At 40.7% G+C, this 15,963-nt stretch overlaps 1 protein-coding gene across 3 annotated transcripts in view; it reads right to left on the reverse strand.

The window, feature by feature from the left end:
* Window positions 1-15,963, reverse strand: part of NRG1 (neuregulin 1) — a 100,958-nt gene that overhangs the window by 18,913 nt on the left and 66,082 nt on the right. For 2 of the 3 annotated variants that reach the window (XM_074165995.1, XM_074165994.1), the window contains exons 2-3: window positions 9,351-9,480; window positions 2,658-2,716 (exon numbers count right to left, since the gene is read on the reverse strand). In XM_074165995.1, coding sequence (XP_074022096.1) covers window positions 2,658-2,716; window positions 9,351-9,480 — 189 coding nt within the window. Of the gene's footprint in view, window positions 1-2,657; window positions 2,717-3,371; window positions 3,440-9,350; window positions 9,481-15,963 lie in introns of all 3 variants that reach the window. The other variant, XM_074165993.1, reaches the window with a different exon arrangement.

Consider the following 15,963-nt stretch of genomic DNA (forward strand, 5'->3'; position numbering starts at 1 on the left):
GCTTTCCAGTAGTCTCCCTCACATCCATTCCCAGTTATGCTCACATTTCCACTGACAGAAAGGAAAGGCATTTCTATGGCAGAACTTTCTTAAAATGGAGATCCACCTAATTTCCTGTGTCCATTTTCAACACTTTTCTAGTGCATCATGAAAAGTGAATCCTCCAGGGCTAACCAAACCACTGTCAAGATAAACCAGTTAGTCTTGCCTTCTGTTGGGACAGGAGATTTCCAGAACACTCTGCATTAGCCTTGTTTTGATCTTGCAAAAGGCCCTCAGCAAAGCTTGTAATGTCAGGACTCTTAAAAAAATACCAACTCTAGGGCTAACTTTTTCTCGACAGCCAAATACAGAGCCGTAAGACAGTAACAGCTCAGCAGTACGCACACTTGGTGTGGAACCCCATCAATCCTTTCTTTCCAAATGAAGAAGGACCTTTCTGAAAGCACATAAAATTAGATAGCACTGTATAGTTCACATGTACGTTTTTGTTTCCTACTGGCATTTATGCCATTTAACATCCCAATTTGCTCTGTACTTTGCAAAAGCAGTATCTACAGAGCTAAGTTAGTCATCTGCAACTCTAGATGCAAAATATAAGCTTGACTTGAAGCTCCAAATGCAACGTTTGCCTGAAGATAACTCTCATTCTAAGTCCCCTTTTTAATTATATGCTCTGGTCTGCACTGTGTGTAATAATAAAAAGTCATATAAATGCTTACTCATTGATTATTTTTTTTTTCTTAAATACAAATGTACCCTCACTGGACCCTTTCCAAAAGTGTTATTTTAAGATTTGTAGCAGTTTAATAAACCTGATATTCTACCGCAGATGCAGGGTAAGCAGAAGTGCCAGAATCTCATAGCCATTGCCTGGGGCTCTCAGAGTAGCCTGAGGTAGGTAGTGTTGTGCTCTCCTGCCAGTGCTTTTCAAGGAGAGGAGGGCTGGACCAGCTTAGGTACTTGCAGTTTAGCATAACTCTTGCAGTAGGGCAGGGGAATCTACGCCTTTTCCATGGAGGCAACTTCAGAAAATCTCAGCCTGGTGTCTACCATCCAAAGATTACTTTAAAAATCCCAACCAGAGTTAGGAAACTGAAAAAACTAATGAAGGAAAACCCACCTAAACCTTTTTTATTTTTTTTAATGGGTAGTAAAATGAATTTCTCATCAACATACAATTCTTCCATAGTTTTCAGGGTGAAATCAGCAGCAAAAAATGGATCTTACATTTTTACACCACCTCTTTTTAAATGATTCATCTAAGATATGAAAACCTTAATTGCACTTTTTACCACAATACACAGAAAAGGCCATTTAAATCTAACATTTGGTAAACTTAAACACTGTAACAGCATAAAAGTTTTCAAATCCGTTGTTACCAGAGGCATTTTAAAAATAACTCACGCTAATAAAGCTTTTAAAAAAGGGCATAAAATACACACTTGAATGCTGGAAGGTCCGGTCTCCAGTCAGCACTCTTGGGATTTACATGGGCAGCTTCCATGATGGGTAGTATGAATTATGTATGGACATTTTTCAACCATCATTATAAAAGAGAACCTATGCATCTCTTCAGGCTCCAAAATGTCCAGCACATGCTAACAGCTTTTTGTCCTGTATACTAATGGAAATTAAATTAAGCTAGCCTATAGTCTCTGAAATCTTTCTGTGCTGGCAAGTAATCCATCAAAAAAATAGTTCCTATAATACTGCTCTTAGATCATAGTACATTCTGATGCCAGCGACAATTAATTATGAAGAGTACACATGCATTAAAATGTAAGATCTAAGCAATTTTCTTATATGTTACCTTTCAATTTGCTATAGCCAATGAGAGAAAATAAATATTGAGTGTACTTTCTGTTTCCTCCCTGACAAGTAATAATAATTAACCCGTCCCTCCATGGGAAAGCTTATGAGATATGTGACTACAGTGCTGATTCTACCAGCAGTCTGACACAGACAGAGTCCTCTGTGTGTGCGTGTGTGTGGTACATTTTTTTGGCCAATTAATCTGGCTCTGAAATACTTGATCTCTCGCACCTGTTATCCACAAATAAATATGTCAGACCCCATTCTTTATGCTTTCTATCCCCCCTTCTTTTTCTTTCTGTGCTCTTTCTTCTGTAACTTGGACAATGAGGAGGAAGAGCACTTTGATCCCGTTTGGCATGTGCTCATTAGAAACGATGTAAGCATGTCAATTACCTTTAACTTGTAGGTCCAAATACAAATCTCATACGCAAGCAGAGGATTAGCTACCTGTCCCTTTGTTGGGGGAGTACTGCCCTGTAGAGAGGCTCATAAGCTTTTTGTGGCAAGTAAAATATGAGACTTTGAAAATGTCATTTTTGTACTTTTACTGCTTTGTGTCAGTGGGGAGTCCGTATCACACCATTCAGTGTTAATTTCACAGCATTCCTAAGTCTTGCATTTCCGCATAACCTCAATGCCAAACAATCCAGGAGAGTATTGCAATCGCTTTTTGTTATCATTTTCATGCAAAAGGCAGAGACAATCAATATTAGGCCTTAGGCAACAAATCTAGTTACAGATTAAAAAAAAAAAAATTGGAGGAAAGATGCAGCGACAAGAAAGCAGCACCGACTGAGCATGCTTCTACTGCGGCACAGACAGAAAGGTAGTGGACGTACTGTAGAAGCTGGCCATTACGTAGTTTTGGCAGCGATCACCAGTAAATTCATTTGGGCACCTGAGAGGAAAAACAAACAAAAAAAAATGGTAGAGAAAAAACAGAGAAAAGAGAAGAGGTGAATATATGCTAAGAAAGAAGCTCCTTCAGTGTGAACTGAGAAGACTTGGTGAGTTCACTTTCAGAAACTGAATCTCGGTTTAGCGTGTCAAAATGGATCAATGTGTTGAGAGCAACTCATTTGCTCTGTGGAAATGAAAAGAAACACCCCCCCCCAAAAAGCCAGCCAAAACCAAACCAATCCAGATCAAAGTGTGTTTCAAGATGTGAGACAGAAATTCACCATTCCAAATTCCCAAATTGCTTTTAGGATGCACTTTCCACAAGGCAGCGAGGACACAAGATCTGTATATCACTCATCTTCATAAGTTTGCTTTTTTAGGGTTACACTTTACAGCAGTCTCCCAAACAAGAAAGCTGCCAGTGTGTGCAATACAAATGCATCTGCAAATGGATGGAAAGATCAAAAATCACACAAATGAGAAACATTTTGGAGGTCAATAATGCCATGGTGTACAGATTTTACTTTAGAGAATCAGGTCATAAATTAGTGTGTAAAGAGGCCAGTTCCAGCTGAACTGTGAAAACACCAAGTACTATTGATTTTGTTGCTGTAGTTGGGGAAGAAAGCAAAGTTCAGATTATTTTAACATACTTTCTTGGTTTTGGATTTTCATGGGCAGAGTTTCAGTACATCTTGCTCCAGTGAATCCAGGTTGGCACCTAAAGGGCAAAAACGTGATAAGCAATAGTACACCAAAACTGCTGCACTAACAGACTGACATCTGCTGGCCTATGGAGATGGAAGTGCATTAAATGACCTCCTGGTTAGGTGTTAGTGAAAAATGATCAGAAAAGGTCCGAGAAAGTGTAACCTTCCCAGAAGATAACACTTGGCAAAATTTACAGCAAAAATCCACCAGAGGAAAAAATCTAGGAAGTCTTTTTTCTTGTCTGTTTTGAAAAAGAAAGAAGAATCAGGGCTAGCAAAAATGTGCATCAGCTCATTGTTTATTCTACCTCATGAAGGGACCAGATAGAGTTTTTTAAAATCTGCAATGCAGTGTGTAACAGCAATTTACACTGTTGCTTTCACCAATCACGTAAAATCTATGAAAATATCATGATTTCCCTATTTCTGTAAGCACATGTTGTGTCTTCCAGTAAGTCCCTTTGAAGGGGAATAGTTAAAACAGCAATCACAGAAAAGCCAAAAAGGTCCAAAAATGGGAGAAGACAAACTTAAACACAAAGGCAGGAAGTACATTCAACATGGCTGACAAATGGAAAATAGTCAGTCCAGTCAATAAATAAGGTGAGAAAACAGAGGTGCTCTCAAAATTTGAAGCACCACAGCTGTCCGCCCTTTCAGTTATAAGCTCTTCTGCAGAAAACTTCAGTGCGGATTACTCCTTGGTCATAGTGAAAGAATTTCTCTTCTGTTCTTTGCCCGTCTTTTCTTCTGCTGCTGTCTGTCAATTCTTCCTTCACCTTTATCCCCCATTTTGGGGCAGAGCTCAGGCTCCCAAAATATCACCATAGCAATACAGGCTCCTGTGCTTCAGACATAAGTACGAATGACTGTCCACCACACTAAACCTCTATAGATTTCAATCTTCTTTCTTCCTCCTTCTTTTACCCGCACCTACTCAGCATATAACCTGGAATTACCTGGTATTTGCTTCCTTGAATACATCTCACTTGCATTGCCTGTCTTTCTGATGCTCTCCATGAGTTTGCAATGCTGCAAGAATCCCCTGCTCTTTTTCTCCTGCTGCCAATCAGGGGCTAGACTTCTTCTTCGTGACTTTCCTTCAAATGATTTCATCATTTACTTGTCAGGTGCCGAAGAGCCTTCTTATTTGCAAATGCATGTTGTTCAGAACAATTCTCCACCTCTTCTATCCATCTGAGTTTCAAGTGCATTGAAAGCTGTTCGTATTTTTCAAATTCCAGTCTTCCACAATTACCTCTAGATCTAAGGATCAGTGATGCTGCTCTTGTACAAGTGGGACTTCCAGAAAATCACTTTGGCAGAGGACCAGTGTCAGGCATAAACACTAGTATCTTGTTTAAGTAAACCACACAGGAGTGATTTTTGTATAATAAAGGTATATTTTGAGGATATGCAGATGATTATTTGGAGCTGATTTGCTGTAATCACTTATTTGTTTGTTAAGGAAGGGAGATTATGCTTATCAGAGCCAAGGTCACATCTTTGGTAAGTACCCAGTGTGGAGAGATCTGCCTCCACAGATATATTCAGTTGAGAAAAATGCAACAAAGATAACTCTGTCATGAAAAGATGATATTGCTGGGCATGATAGAAGACTTTTTGTGTCTTTGATAGAAGGCAAAATCAAAGCATTTTGATCTATGTTACTGAATAAGAGTAAAAATGTCTTACCCCCCTGATTTCAGCTTTATTTTGCACTGTAGTGATCTTGTTAAATACCCATCCCTGGAAAGCTGGTATTAGCACCTGTATTGGCTTTCACTTCACAGGGACCTCTACAACTTCTTTGTCAGGCTCAACCCCACACAATCCCAACGAACATGCTGCTGATTAAAAGCCTCAGGCTTTGCTCCTGCCACTGGCCAGCAGCGGTTTCTTGCTCCATCTGTTCTTGTTTTCAGATGCTGCTGCAGCTGTGGAGGTGCCGAAAACAACTGGAGCCCACTGGTGTAGACAACGCTGAAATCGCTTCCGTAGCGAACAGGGTCATCCCTGTGGAGATGGTGCTGAAAACAGGTTCAGGGGTGTTTACACTCGCTCTGAAACCACTGTCAGCAAATGGACTGCAGCACCTGCGGCTGAGAAGGGGTCCAGGGTGAGCCAGCCAAGACGAGAGCTGAGATGAGCCTGCCTGTTTATGATGATGTGTGAATGCTGAAGGAATTGTATTGCTCAGATATGCAACACAGCACTGTTTCCAGTGCTGGTTGGCAGGTTGTTTACTCTAGACTGTGCTTTTACAAACAGATTGTGATGGTGTTGTTTTCAAAACACCTTGTCCTACTCAAAGTTTTGAGACCGTATTTCTAGCATCTTTTGTTCTGGTTCATTACCCATGTACCTACCATTTTCTTTTATATAGCAAAAGGTGGAGTCAAGCAACTCTGTGCAACAAGTAGACATTTATGCTGTGAGAGCCTTATAATCTCCTTTCTGCCTAAGAAAAGGCTACTTGGACTATTTATTTATTGTATTAACTTGGTAAACCACAATACTAAACCACATATACTAAAATAACTGCTTTTTCCTCTATACACAGTAGTTGCAAAGAGCAGTATTTGCCGTTTCAGAAGGCCCTTCTCAGAACATCAAGCGTATTATCATCAAACTGTTTTTTGGCATGAGGGGAATGGCTGAATGGATCAGGACCTCACATTTTCATTTCATGCACTGCCTATAAGCAAATTCATTGTGGGAGAATGTTTTTTTTCATGGGAAGTGCAGTATACTTCCATATTTAGTAGTCTATTTCATAGACTATTCATTTCATAGAATTTATTTCTTCAGTAACAACAAAGGAGCTACAAAAGACGGTATTTGTGAGTAAGGAATCAATTAGTCAGACCAGCAAGGTCTTCATGATAGGATACTTCAAAAGAACACTCTAAAAGTGTAACAGATACTATATTAATATAGATTTTTCTCAAGTAAGAAACAAATACTAGGAATTCTGGTCTTAATCTTGTGTTTATTGAAGAAACTATCTGATTTTTTGTCTTAAGTGATCTTGGGGACCCATTTCCAACTGAACAGAAATGACTTAGGAATGACAGTCTCATAAGAAGCCAGTAAGGTCCAGGCTTTCAAAGTCCATGATGTTTTCAAAATGTAACTCATGTTCCTATGAAACTACTGAAAACTTTACATACTAGTTTATTTAAGTAGTCTCAAAGCTTCCTTTTTCATCTTTAATATTGCGAGAATTTATTCAGTCTGGAGCCATAACTATAAGACATGTAGGGAACATACATGCTACCATAGATGTAGCTGTATGATGCATCACTAAGTCTTCACACATTTCTTGAGTACTTCACATGGTTACCTCTTGAAAGCAGGAAATTTTCTCGAAGTTCACACCAGTATCTGTGAGAACAAGATCTGATGCAGTCTGGATCATTACACTATGTATTTTACAAAGCACTTCTTTTTTAGTACATAGCTAGATTATATCAGAAGATGGATTTAGGAACTCTTTTTTTTTTTAATAGAATAGGGGTTTATAAAACCAGAGATATCACTTGGAAAATTCCATGGTTGTTGTGAATCTGAGTCATGTTTTTTTGGTTAGGGATAAAACCAATTTAGAATGATATGGCTCATGCTTTAGAAATTTTGTTTTTGCTCTCAACAGATGGACCATATGGAAAAATGTGAACTTGCTACTGAGGCAGAAATATGAAGAGCAAGTACCATATTTCAAGCATTCTGTTTCCACAGGCATGTTCTGGGGGAAGATTTATTTTCTCAGAACAATGAAGGCAATGTGTACTGGTTAGATATTTAGTTTAATTAACACTGGAATAGTAGAATTAAAAGTAGACATCTGTATTTTTAATGAAATAAGAAGAGAATCATATTTTGTCTCTTTAGTTTCCTAGTACACCCACTTTCAAGTACTCACACTTCTATTTCTTTACGTGGATGTATTGCATCCTGTTTCACAACATACACAACATAAAGTTTCAGTTCTGGCAAGTATTAGAGGGCATAGCAAAAGGCCCTGCAAAATAGTAGTGGCCCTGCCTGTCCTCAGAATAAGAATCCTTTTCCATTGCCTTACTGTAAATGAGATTCACCCTCTCTGATTTTACAGCTCTGATGCTTTTTCCAAATAGGTCTTGGGCCACCCAGAGAGAGGCACATTTGCCAAATTTGGGAATTACTTTTTCTTTCAATTCCAGCAAAGAATTAAAGGCTATTTCTTGTCTACAAGTGAGGAAAAAAACCCCCACTTCATTCAAGTGTCTCTGAGACTTTTAATTAAAAATTACCCAATCTATAAAATCGAAGAACAAACACACTGATTTTTTTTTAAAAAAAAGTCCTAGTGCCAATGAAAATGGGATACTTCTGGAACTGTCAAGACAATTCTAATTATTAGCAGGTCTGAAAGATGTTCAGCTCTGCTGCCCTGGAGTTTTCTGAGCAGTGTTTGGATAGGAAGTTCAAACAGGCAGGTAGGTTCTCGTACATGCCCTGGAGAATCATAGCAAACTGCTCATCTTGTACTGTTGGCTTATAACGATCATGTAAATTTAACACAAATCTTTCCTTCTTCTTCTCAAAAAAGAATCCAACTCACCAGAGCCAGTAATTTTTCCATACTCACTTTAGCTAAAAATGATTCTAAAATCAATGAAATATTCATCATGTTCAGCAAAAGAGCAATCCGTGAAAAATCAAAGCAAACCAAAGCTCATAAAGTGCAGGTAACATCCTCCTACAAAAAAAGAAAACTCACAAGGAAAGCAGAACATTGTGGGGTTTGGTGTCTGTGGGGTTTTTTTGGGTGTTGTTTTTTGTTTGTTTTTTTTTTTGTTTGTTTGTTTGTTTGTTTGTTTGTTTTTGTTTTTTCCTTGGGTTTGTTTGTTTGTTTGTTTCAAAATTAACAACAGAAACAAGCAGTCAATGCCTTCCTGGCCTAATGAAAGCATCACAGACCTTCACCTAACTCACCCACCACAGTCATCTCTATGGTAAGTGTAGTCTGATTTTCACTCATAGCAGACTGAAAATCTTTGCAGGTAAAGCAGATGACAGTCCTTACTGACCACTGTCTCTTGCCTGTCTGAAAACCAGTAATATCCTCAGTAAAAGTGCCTTCTTTCTGCTCAGTCCTGCTAGGTCCAAGCACATTTCCCGTGGTTTAAATGCTGAGTTCCCTCTCAAGCCAGAGAAGAGCCATAACTCACTAGGACCAGTTCAGCTCCAGAGATAAATGCTACATGATGCGCTACCAGGCAGGAGGTGACCTCCAGTCTTCTCCAACGTAATGGACTATTGCAACAGCCCGATAGAGCACAGGCCAGGACTTGAGAAAGGTGCACAAGCACACCCTTAAAACTAAACTCATACAACTTCCCGAACCAAGATCCTCACATGAAATAGAAACTTCCACCAATTAACATGACTTTCACTGTTTTTTACACAATTAAACACAATAGCAAAAAATCCAGTTGTGAATCTGGTCTCATCAGAAAACATTCAGTTACTACAGCAGACAATAAAAATAACCAGTTTGTCCTGTAAAAAGGGTACTTACCCAGTGCAGTTATACACACACCTTTTTGTGCTACTTGCAGTGTATTTAGTTTACAGTATGTGTTTAAGTATTTCTAACGTAAGCCTCAAGTTGTGTTACTTCATGCCACGTAAACATCAATGGGACTTGCTATGCCAGTGTCATGTAGGAAGATTTCCTGGTTAGCCTCTGTTGTGCCTCACATATAGAACACAGAGGTCATTCTCGGCAAGTTATTTTCACATCCACATACTTAAAAATGAAGCAGTATCTAATGCCGCAAGTACAGGAGAAGAAATTGTTCATGTGCTCCTTTAAAGAAAAAGCATTTCTGGAACTTGGTGGCTCCACCAAAATAAGCAAATAGGATTTCTTACCTGCACAGGTATCTTGGGGGGTTTGGGAGGTCTTTAACCATGTAACACTCTCCCCCATTTACACAGAAGGCTTTCTGCTTTATGTCACATTTCGTGAGATGACTTGTTCCAGTTGTAGAGGTGGAAGTGGCTGGAAAAGATAAGAGTGAAAATATGGATCAGAATGGCTTAGTTATACTTCTAGACTGGTAAGTGTACTTGTATGTGAGGGAAGAAGCAAGGCCAAAGAGGACCTGGCAAGTTATCTGAGCTCTCTATCTGCTAGTATCACAAGCACTAATTACCTGACCCTGTATTTTGTTGATCAGCACAGGGAGTGGAGTTTAAATGCATACCTCAGAGATACACTACACCACACGCAGCCTGGGAGGAAGGGAGGATTTCACTAGCCCTGTCTATCAAGTGACCTTAAATTTCTGCAACACTAACGTGCATTTCATTAAAAATGTGTAATTTATGTGCAATTACTTATATTGCATTAATTGCATTCAAGTGATTTTGGGGTGCTAGAGTCATTACAGACTGCTGATATAGTGCCCAATAAAATGAGGTCCAGGATGAGGTTTCTTCCTGGAATTGCCTTGAAGTAGGTGTTTTTCAGTGGAGCTTAATGTGTGGCCCCATGCTGATTCAGTCCCTCAGGATGGAACCCCTCAGTCCAGCCACTGCCTTCCTCTCAGCGGAGAGGATGACCAGCTGAACGCTGAATGCCTCTTCCTCTGCTCCTAAACAAGAGCTGTGGCTGCTTTGGTTAGACCATGTTAGGGAAGGAGAGGATGGGGTGGCTGGAGGCATCATCCCTTCCTGTGTGTAAACAATTGCCATCCTTGTGGAGTCTTTGATCTGGAGGCCAACCTAGCATCTCCTGCAGATGGGCTCATCTGCATGAAGTTTGGGCCACCAATGCTGCTAGGCTGCAGCTGCAGACCCAAACTAGAATCTCTGGTTGCTCCCTAGTTTGGATAAGTTTTGCTCTAAATTCTGTCAGAACGGGGTAGGCATGCTTGAAGTCTGGACACCAGTCAGTACTCAGCTAAGGAACCATGCCACTGGTGGGCTATGTGATCTCTGGCAAGTTATTTGGGTTGTCCATTTCACCTGATTTTATCTACCTAAAACTGAATCATTTAGTTGTAAGGTGCTCTCCACCACTCACAGAAAGCAGCTCAACTTATCCCCACAATGGGTGGGATAAACAGCCCCTCTGATGATGTCTGTCTCCCTACATTGACTGCAGAGCAAATTTAAGCTCTTGAGAATATGCTCCTAATTTTTAAATGGCTAAAAGTAACTGAAGTGACTGGCATCTGTAAAAATTGGGGAAGATTACTGCATGCTTTTTCTTTAGCCATCTCCAGATATACAGAAGTAAGAAATTTTATTACATGTGCTGAACAAATCCCAAGATTTTTGTTTCTGAAAGATAGCTTCTACCCTGAGGTGGAACAGTGCTTTTATCTACTGACTAATTCCACTGGAGTTGTCTATAAAGCTGCAAGCACCTACACAAAAGTTGTCTGCTATTCAAAGCCTTTTCTAACATGAAGGCACCCAAGGGGCATGTTTATAGTAGGCTATGTGTAACATTCTACCACTTGCTGCGCACATCTAATCCAAGGAAAACATGCTTTTGGCTATCAACAAATACCACTTACACATTTCAAGTTCTTTCTGAGAGTAAGGATGAAGTAGTCCCTGTCACATTTGTTTTTCATGTGTTTCCCATTATCTTCCAAGTAAAACTCCATTTTTAGCACTCAGCACTGGGGAGGATGGGCCACCTTGGCTGGCACCATTTTCAGAGTGGCTTTAGCTATCTTATTTCAATAAGACATGAGTGAGTGACTGGGATATTTAAATTTCCGCTTTTACTCCATCAAAATCTCATCTGCTTGTACAGCTAATGTCTCTCATACCCCTTCCTTCATTTGCCATTAATCACCAGCATGCCAGCTTCTTTCTCTTCCTTCCATGACGCCTTGCTTGCATAAGGTGCCCCACTCTGATGGGCCAGGAAAAGCCCTCCTTTGACCTCTTCCAGAACTCAAGCTCTTTCCTGCTTCTCACTGTTGCACCCACCCTTTGTGTCACATCTCCCCAGATCCTGATCTTGACTGGGGCCTCTAAGTGCTAATGAAATGCAAACATGGAGTACTAATTCCTCGTAATAACACATTCCTTTCTCCTGGCCCCTCAAAGCATGATTTATAACCTCTCAGACCAGGATAAATTTATGCCTTGTCTAGAGGCAGGAAAAGGGGTCATGTTTTAAGAGTAGTCTGACACTCTTCCAGCTAGCACCAGTTCAAACAGGACTTTGCACTCAATGTTGACAAAAGGCTGGGCAACAGATTGCCATCAGCTCAGCGGTGAAGGGTCTTCTATGCTTGATATCAGTGGGCTTACCACCATCCTTGACGTGAATCTTAGGATGGGGAGATTTGCCTTATGCAAGAGTCTTTCCTTCTTCACTGGCTTGAAAGGAGAGACCACATGAGACACCTGATGTGACAGGCTACGGCATACCAAGAACTAAGATGTGACAAATGTGCTTGAGTGAATCCCATCTACACAGTAATGCATGTTTTGAAGCTTTTGTGAGTTTTAACAGGTAAACTCACTGTTAAGCTTATCCCTGCTGATAGCCTATCCACCATTGTGTCCTTTTACCTTATTAAAAGACTTCAACCTGTGAGACAAGCACTCTGAGGATGTCCTCAAGCTCAGAAAGCTAATGCATTAATTTGGAAGGGAAAAAGAGCAATATTATCTGCAGCATTTATGACAAAAAAAAAAACCAAACCATTTTGCTATCCTGCTAGCTAATGGAATGTTTTAAATTGAATTATGAAGGTAGATACAGTAGCAAGTGGGCTTGTAGCTATCTATAATTGTTTTCATTGTCTCCCTTACTGCTTTTTCTTTAAGCAGCAACTCAATCAAAAGCTGATCACTGTGGAGTTTCAAAGTAACGGTTATTTCCCAGCTGATGTAAGTGAGCTTTGGATAGCAGCAATTGCTCTGAACTGATTACTAGAGATGGGAATAATCTGCAGCTCTCAGAAATCTCATGATACAAGGGCTTTATGCATATTTGTGAGGAATGCCTCTACCCACGTTTTTGGCATTGCATGTTCGAAACTGTTGTATAAATCTTGTGCGAGAATTTTCTCTGCAATACAGATCCAACGGCACCATAGTGCCAATTTGCCTGAGCTTTGTAACTCCAGGGGGTGAGGGGAGGAAAAAAGTCTCTAGTGAGTTAATTCTGATATTAATTTTTCTTTGCAAAGGATGCATAGTTTTTATGGCATACGGCCAGTATTCAGTAATAGACGGCAAGTCTATTTTGCAAATTAGATACAAGAAACACTAACTACGGTTTTGGGTTTCACTTAAAGCCACATAACGGAAGAAATGTGGTGTTTGGGAGCAGGTGTTCATCAGAACCCATTTCATACAGTCCATAACTAGCCCCAAAACACTGCCTTTCCATACATGTCTAGCAGACATGGGCTTGGAGGATGTATAGTGGGAATGACCGGCAGTGGCAAGGTAAAGCACAGCTGTAGACCACGTATCTGCTCATTGTTCTTTATTCACCTAATCAAAATTTGTACCTCCTTTCCTTTCTAGAATATTTTCTTCAGCTATACAAGCACAAGCTGGTTTGCTTTAGAGTCCTATACCAAACCCCTAGTTCAGTGAAAGGACTAAATTACATGCTGTAATGAAATTTGAAAATATCATGCACAAGATAACATCTGAAAACACTGCATACTCTACCTTTGTTTCCCTTCCCTGAATGCAGAAACATCACACTTATAAAAGCAATTACAGGCAGTATGAACAAAGTCCCCACTAGTACAAATATCCACATGACACAGAAAAACAGTAAGATCAGCTCTCATCAATAGCAACTGCATAAAGCCATTAACAAGAAGAAAAATAGGGCGTATTGCATCTTTAAAAACTCTAAAATGTGAATTTCTGCTGTAGAACTACCTTAGGATCATTTCCTGTCAAGCAGGCACAACTTCATGTAATTCTGAGCTTATCTGGGGAATCTCTGACCCTTTTTTGTTCAAAAACCCCTCTGAAGTTCAGTGGTACAGCAGCAGGACTCCCAGGCCCTGCCCAGGTGAGGCAGTCTGCTGAGAGGAGCCCTAAGTGATCTCTGAATACAGACTGAGAGGGAAGGGCTTTGCAACATAAACAGAATAGTACCCCTGCCTCTTCGAATTGAGTTTCTGCAAAGCTGGTATAAAATCAGAGGACACACTCAAAGTCACACAAGGTGCCTAGTGAGATGCTTATTACTCAATGGAGACAAAGTCAAGCAGCAGCTGCAGCACAAAGGAAGGTTTGCCTTTCTCACTGGAAGGCCACTTATGGGATGCAAGTATGCCACCTTATTGGACTGCAGGTGGAGACCTTTCCAGTCTCCTTTTGTGAACAAAAAGAGCAAATTACCGGAGAGGAACAGAATAAATACTTCTGCTTATCACTGTTTTCTGAGACTAAGGCTTGAACAAAACCTACTTGCGGCTCATGCCAATGGTAAAGCAAGGCATCTGCACGGACTGAGGGAGGGACAGAGGGACAGAAGGAGGGGGAGAAACAGTGCACCCAAGTGAGCTTTAGGATGATGAAGTGTGTGCCACCAGAAGAAACTGAGCCTTACTAACTCATGTCCCCTCTCTTGAAGCTCATTCATTTCTTTAAAAGCACAATCCAACTCCCTCTTGACTTCCCACTGGGTACTGATCCTCTTCAACTCACTCCGACTTCCCCGGTGAGCCCAACTTGCAAAATACTTGAGAAAACCTTGGAAGTTCTGTACTGCACTGAATGAGGAAAACTGCTGGTTCCAGCATAACTATGGGCAGCAAAAGCTATATGGGTGCCTTCAAGGAGAACAGAGGCCAAAACCTGAGAGCAATCAAAAACTAGCCCTTTATTGAACAGACAAGATTTTCCATTTTACCAGGTGTGTAGAAGGATGTATTTCATGTCCTTCATAGTTAATGGTTCCAGAGCCGAAACTGCATCCATGTAGCTCTGAACATACCAAAGGTTTAAAAAAACTATCAACACCAACAAACCTCAGAGAAAAAAAAAAAGTCCCAAATCTCTATAGGAGGCATTTACTGTCTATTTCATGGAACTACTCTGAAATTTTTACATTGCTTTGGTGATGTAATACGCTAAACTCGCTGTTCAATCTAGATATAAATTTTTTCAGCCTCTGTCTTCACAAATAACATGCAATGTAACAGACTGCTAGGACCTTCACAGGAGACCATTTAAGGAGCCTGCTGTTTTGCCAGAAGCTGGAATTAAGTGCTTACAAGTTAGTGGAATTACTCTCTGGCCCTAAGACAGTGCTTTCTCACTTTGGCACTATCTCTATGAAGATCAGGGCCAGCAAGAAGGAAACAGGAAATCGCTGGGTCTGCAAGATAGAAACTTCAGGAAAGACTGAGAGCACATAAACTCTTGCTGAACCAAGGCAGCGTGTCCCTCTTCCCCCTACGACATGGACTCAGCGGCAATCTCCCCTCACAAATGCACCCTTAGCAAAGCAAAGGAAAGCACAGGGAAAAAAAAAAAAAAAGAAAAACAAAGGACAGACACTGCACCACCCGATCACTTCCTCCACGATAGTCCAACAGACTGACCCAGTTGGCAGGCGCACGACTGCAAGACCTGCACAGCATCTGGCTCACCAGGGAGGGTCAAGAGGTGACACATGCTAAAGACAGCCCGACCAGGAAAAATTTTTGTTTGCTTCATTTAACTTTGAGGTGGAAGGAAAGATGGGCAGAGACACACAGCTCATAGATTATTAGTGAGGAAATTACTGTTTGTAATTACTGCTTGTAAACACTAGAGTTTTCAGAGAAAGGAGGGCAAAGTGGGTTGTGGAAGAGTGCAAGGGTATATGAAGAGACCTGGTTGAAACCGGGTTTTGAGACAAAGCATACTTTCCCATTGTCATGAAAGATGTCAGCTTTCACTTCAGGGTGATGTGATAAGTGTCTGCAAAAGGTCTGCAAGGGCCTTTAGAAAACATTTCCCACCTGGTGAGGGAAGACATGAATGGCAAAATACAAGGCAGTGACAGGCCACAAGGTCCCAAGATGAAAAATGTGTGTGTGGTGGGGAGGGACAGCAAAATAAGAAAATAAAGGAGGTGCAGAGGAAATAAGCGTAGATGGAACCACTGCGGGAAAAACAGCTCTAAGCCCAGGAACTGACAGCCAGATAGGGAAGCGCCTTTACTACTGAGGGACCCTCAAACAACCTTGAAAATGCCAGGAACAGGTGGAACGGTCTGAAAAAGTATAGGCCTTAGACTAAAGCAGACAGCAGATAAGCAGCTGAATGCAACTGCCATAATATAGTGAACTTTTATCAAATGTGGAGTCCTTCGCTGCACTGGAGAGCATCTCACCATGTGGAAAAAACTAGGCGGCCAATAAGTTGTAGGAAAGGATTCCTGGCTCATCTTGCTTCAGAGGCTGCACCCTGCTCTTTTCCATGCTTGCTGTGCAGCAAGGTAAGTAAATAACTCATTGGGCTGGAAATTCATAACAGAGGTGGAGCCCAT

This window comes from Numenius arquata, chromosome Z (genome assembly GCF_964106895.1).
Source record: "Numenius arquata chromosome Z, bNumArq3.hap1.1, whole genome shotgun sequence".
Taxonomy (NCBI): domain Eukaryota; kingdom Metazoa; phylum Chordata; class Aves; order Charadriiformes; family Scolopacidae; genus Numenius; species Numenius arquata.